We start from the raw sequence: 6,000 nt of genomic DNA, 5'->3' as shown, positions 1-6,000 counted from the left end.
GAGACGAGCCTACTGATGAAGATATCCAGGAGATGAGCCTCCTAGTTCGAAAGCGCAAGAAACACGGAGTTATCCTCCGTCCCTATCATCTGACCCTCAATGGATACTTTGTCCCCGAGGGAGAGTCCGAGCTCTACCATGGCTTTCCGGAGCCGATCTATGACTCTATGGCCAAAGTCAAGTACCAGGGTGTGGAAGTCTTCCAGGACTGCTAATTTATCCCTGACAACAGTGAAGCTGCATCAACCGAGTCTAAGCCTTCCTCATGCCTCGACGGACAAGCTGTCACTCTCCTCTTTGGAGAGGATAACATCAAGCACCTCGACTATGAGGGCATCATCAACATCGCCCTGAAGGACAACCAATTTGACCGGACCACCTTAATCTCCGACACTGACCGAAGAAAGCTACATAGGGCTGGAGGAAGACCGTCAGGTGAACCGATCGCCAAGGCCGCATTCTCAAGATCACACAACTGGAGAAGGCCCTATGATCAAAGAGGGATGTGAAGAAGAATCTTAGTCTGAGTCGGAGTCAGAGTCTATATATAGCTCCTAACACTCCTGATGTCCCAGTCAAGGTCCCCTTCCCGCTGTTTTATCACAAACTCGTGGATGATTCAGAGGTTGAGTCTACTAGGGTCATCCCTACTCCCATGAAAGGTGACAACCTGGAGCCTGTTCCAGGGGCCACCTCCTCTGCTGTGTCGCCTCTGACTGACCATGAGATGTCTGTCCTCTCCGAGCTTTTCGCTCGTGTCAACTTAATGAACGTTAAGTTTTCTTATGACTCGTCTCAAATTAACTGCAATGCAATTCTGATTGACTATGAGGAATTTGACTTGAGTGACTACCCACCTCACCTAGCCAAAGAGCTTGACAAACGGGAAACCAGAACCCCCGTCATTGAGGAGACCGAACCTATTAACGTAGGAACCGACAACACACCTCAAGAACTTAGGATAGGGACAACCCTTGACCCCTCGGAAAGACAACAGTTCATTGACCTCCTCCATGAATACAAGGACGTATTCGCCTGGTCCTACAGAGATATGCCTGGGATCGACAGAGAAATTGCGGAGCACCGGATACCTATTAAGCCCGGAGCTAAATCCGTGAAGCAGAAGCTGCGCCGAATGCGTCCTGAATGGGCCCTGAAAATCAAGGAAGAAGTAGATAAACAGTTCAAGGCTGGTTTCATCAAAGTGTCTGAATACTCTGACTGGGTGGCCAACATTATTCCTGTACCGAAGAAAGATGGGAGAATTCGGGTTTGCGTCGACTTCAGAGATCTGAACAAGGCGAGTCCAAAAGACGACTTCCCTTTGCCACATGTTGACATTCTGGTGGACAATACTGCCGAACATGCGCTCCTATCATTCATGGACGGGTATGCTGGGTACAACCAGATCAGAATGGTTGAGGAAGACATGCATAAGACTGCATTCACTACACAGTGGGGTACATACTGCTATACGGTCATGCCTTTCGGCCTCATCAACGCCGGCGCTACCTATCAAAGAACCGCTACCACTCTCCTACATGATATGATGCACAAGGAGGTAGAGGTATATGTCAATGATATGATTGTCAAGTCAAGAGAACAGGACGGCCACATCAACGCCCTCTGGAAATTATTCGCTCGTCTACGGAAATATAAAATGAGACTAAATCCTCAGAAGTGTGCATTCGGGGTCACCTCCGGAAAACTCTTGGGACATGTCGTCAGCAAAAGAGGCATTGAGATTGATCCAACCAAAATCAATGCCCTTCAACAAATGCCACGGCCTAAGAACGAGAAGGAGATTCGGGGATTTCTCGGTCAGGTTCAATACATCAGCCGCTTCATTGCCAAGCTCACCATGATTTGTGAGCCAATCTTCAAGAAACTGCGCGCCTCCGATCACACCGATTGGGACGACGATTGTCAAAAAGCCTTCGACAGGATAAAGGAAATCCTATCCAAACCTCCTGTCCTCATGCCACCTCAACCGGGGATCCCTTTATCCCTATACTTGACCGTTACCGACACAGCCATGGGAGCAATGCTAGCACAAACAGTCGACGCCGAAGAACGAGCCATCTACTACATCAGCAAAAAGTTCATTGAGTACGAGACAAGGTACACCCAACTGGAAAAGACATGCCTTGCCCTAGTATAGTCGACAAAGAAGCTGCGGCATTACATGCTTAGCTACACGGTCCACATCTACTCCAAGATGGACCCGGTCAAATACATCTTCGAAAAACCCGTACTAAATGGAAGGCTATCTAGGTGGACACTCATGCTGTCCGAGTTCGATCTCAAGTTTGTACCCCTCAAGGTTATCAAGGGAAGAGCAGTCACCGATTTCCTACCGAGAATCCCGTCAACGAGGATCCAACGACCGACACTTGGTCACTTCCTGATTAGGACATCTTTTGTGCTGACTTCGACGCATGGGACCTAAACTTCGATGGTGCGTCTAATCTGAGTGGCTTCGGGGTAGGAATCCTTCTAATATCACCAGAGAGAGAATATGTTCCGATCTCAGTCAAACTAGACTTCGCCATCACCAACAACGCCGCTGAATATAAAGCATGCTTTATCGGCCTACAAGCAGCCATCACACTTGGCATCAAGAGACTGAGGGTCCATGGCGATTCCTCGCTCATCATCAATCAGGTGTCTGGATCATGGAAAATCCGAAGTGACAGTTTAGCTCCCTACCGAGCGAAGATCAATCAAGAGGCCGAGGTCTTCGACCAGGTTGACTACTTCCACTTGCCACGAGAGGAAAATCAATTTGCTGATGCCCTGGCAAAACTTGCCGCGCTCGTCAACATACCTGACGGCATGACGTCGATGCCCCTATGTGTCGAGAGAAGGAGCGAACCAACCCACATTTATGCCATCAACTACGAGGAGGAAAGCTATGATGAACCCTGGTACCAAGCCATCCTCAACGACAAAACCAAAAACGAATTCCCTCCCAACTCTGATCAAAGAGGACAAAGAGCCATCCGTTTACTTGCATCACAATTCGTGATAAACCAAAATCAATTATACAAAAGAACACCCCAAGGGCTAGTCCAAGGGCATTGAATAAAGCTCACCTAGTTTTTGTCATAGCCTAGTTTTCTACAAAGTCTTGCCTAGTTTTTGTCTTAGTCTTACCTAGTTCTCCTACATAGCCTAGAACTCACCACAAGGCATTAAAGGCTAGCCTTGGTGCCCAAGGAATTTCGGCCTATATAAAGGCTTGTAGTCCTCATTTGTTGATCATCCAATTTGAAGAAAAAAACTTGAGAGTAATCTCTAAAACTTGTCTTATCTTCTTGTGTTGTTACACGAGTGGTTTGGCTCAAGAGGTCGAAACGCGATTTCGCACCTTGCTTGAACGAGGGACGTGATCCTAAGTTTAAGTCGAATTGTTTGACGAGTATCAAATAATTCACCCATTGGCGTAGCTATAGGTCTAGCTACGACAAATATCCTTTCCGTTTTATTCAAAACTCACTACGAATATACGGATTGATCGGGTTGCACCTAGTGCATTCGGATCCTTCGTCTATTTGCTAGTACAAGTCAAGACTTCCGCTTGCGATTCACATCAATTGTGGTATCAGAGCTTCGGCTCTTGATTTCCACTAATCAAGACGATCCAAGGGTCTTGATTTCTTCGAAAAAAAAAAAAAAAAAGTTACTGTTCACGTCCGGTTTTGTTCACGATACTATTCATCAGAAAAAAAAAAAAAATGGATCCTAACAATTCTAATCTTCTTCAAAATCTTATAGATGCGCTACAAACTCTTTCGGAACTTGGCGTGAACGGAACACCACGCCGAGGGGAACAAAGTCGAGAAGAATTCAAAGTAAGTGAACTACCCGAGTTTGTGGGAGGCACGGATCCCGAGGATTACCTCGAATGGGAGAGGAAGATTGAACGGATGTTTGAGTTCAAAGACCTGGGCGACGAAAAGTGTTGCAAGTACGCCATTCTACGACTAAGTCGTGGAGCCTCCTTATGGTATGAAGGCTTTAAGGCAAAGCGTGCCCGGGCCGGAAAGGAAAAGATATCTTCTTGGGAATCTCTCAAAAGGAAACTACGCAAGAGATACGTCCCAGCCACGTATAGGCTCACGACATATCGCAAGTTTGCTGAATTAACTCAAGAGAGGAGCAGTGTCTCAGATTACATAAATGAGTTTGAAAATCTTACTTTGATGGGAGGAATAGAGGAAAGTGAAGACTTGAAGATGGCTCGATTCCTTCGTGGACTAAATCGTAACATAGCCAATTCAGTTGAATTACAATCTTACGCTGACTTCGATTCCTTGTGTAATCTATGTCTCAAGGTAGAAGCCCAAGGGAAGGCCAAGCTCACTCCAACTCATGGTGAGGGTGGTCGAAACCGGAGGAGCGAAGGACACTCAAGGGGAAGCCCGAGTAGTCGTACGATTGAGACTACACCTAAGAAGATTTCCACCCCCGAGTCCGCTCCCAAGATACCCGTTCCTAAAGAGACCAGTTTATCTAGAGTACGTTGTTTCAAATGCCAAGGGTTTGGACATTTTCTTAACGCATGCCCAAATAAGAGAAACATTGCCCTAAGGGAAGCTATTGCCGTTCGAGATGAGTTGTGTGAGGAAGAAGAACGATTGGGCGATGTGTTCAACTTCGAAGAAAGGGAAGAAGAGGAGAACGATAGAGATGTCGAAACTTATGACGCTCCTAACTATGATTGTGCTTTAGTTCTTCGTGTTTTTTGCGGACTCAATCCACACCAATTGAGGCGGAACAAAGGAACAGATTTTTCACACCAAATGTCGGGTGAAGGACAAGTGGTGTAGCCTAATCATCGATGGAGGGAGTTGTACCAACGTTGCTTCTACAAAGATGGTGGACAAGTTGGGATTGGATACCATACCTCATCCCAAACCATATGTGTTACATTGGCTTGATGACGGGAACAAGGTGAAGGTCACCAAACAAGTCAAAGTGGCGTTAACAATGGGCTCCTATGACGACAATATCTTGTGTGACGTAGTGCCAATGGATGCATGCCACGTACTCTTGGGGCGTCCATGGCAATTTGATCGCAATGTTATACACCGCGGCCGAAGCAACGAATATGAATTGGTCGACAAGGGTAAGAAGCTTGTCCTAAGACCGATGGCACCTAGTGCTATCCGTTCTTTGGGCACCCCACAGAGGAAGACCGCAAGCATGACCATGTTTGCAAGTGAGCAAGAAATTGGTGAAGTCTTAAAGGAAGGTGGTTGTGTCTATCTTATGGTGGTCAACGAGGCACCAAAATTTGAGATCAAGGATGCCCAGCTAGCAGCGCTCTTAAAGGAATTCGAGGACGTTTTCCCTGAAGATTTACCACCGGGATTGCCGCCTATCCGCGTGATCGAGCATCAAATCGATCTCATTCCGGAGTGCGTTACCTAACAAGGCGACCTATCGATGCAACCCAACGAGAGACCAAGGAGTTGCAATGCCAAATCGAAGAGCTAATGGAACGAGGCTATGTTCGTGAAAGCATGAGTCCATGTGCCGTTCCTACTCTTCTTGTCCCGAAAAAGGATGGGAGTTGGCGGATGTGCATCGATAGTCGAGCCGTGAACAACATAACTATCAAGTACCGTTTCCCGATTCCGAGACTTGATGACATGCTGGATGAGTTGCATGGCTCCGAGATCTTTTCTAAGATCGACCTGAGGAGTGGCTATCATCAGATACGAATGCGGGAAGGTGACGAATGGAAAACCGCGTTCAAGACCAAACATGGGTTGTACGAATGGACGGTCATGCCGTTCGGGTTAACCAACGCTCCGAGTACTTTCATGCGGCTCATGAACGAGGTACTCAAACCATTCTTGGGAAAATTTGTGGTTGTTTACCTAGATGATATCTTGGTTTACAGTCAAAGCAAGGAATATCACTTCAAACACCTTCGCAAAGTGTTCGAAACTCTCCGAGGACAAAAGCTATATGGAAAGAAGGAGAAATGTT

At 46.8% G+C, this 6,000-nt stretch overlaps 1 protein-coding gene across 1 annotated transcript; it reads left to right on the top strand.

Moving 5' to 3' along the window:
• Window positions 1-4,878: 4,878 nt before the first annotated feature.
• On the top strand, window positions 4,879-5,436 carry LOC141595164 (uncharacterized). Its single transcript, XM_074415134.1, has one exon. It carries the CDS (start codon window positions 4,879-4,881, stop codon window positions 5,434-5,436), a length of 558 nt encoding a protein of 185 aa, XP_074271235.1.
• The last annotated feature ends 564 nt before the right edge of the window (window positions 5,437-6,000 follow it).

The sequence above is a fragment of the Silene latifolia genome, chromosome 8 (assembly GCF_048544455.1).
Source record: "Silene latifolia isolate original U9 population chromosome 8, ASM4854445v1, whole genome shotgun sequence".
NCBI classification, from domain to species: Eukaryota; Viridiplantae; Streptophyta; class Magnoliopsida; order Caryophyllales; family Caryophyllaceae; genus Silene; species Silene latifolia.
Note: the sequence above shows the minus strand (reverse complement) of the source record. Positions and strands in the feature narration are given on the sequence as shown.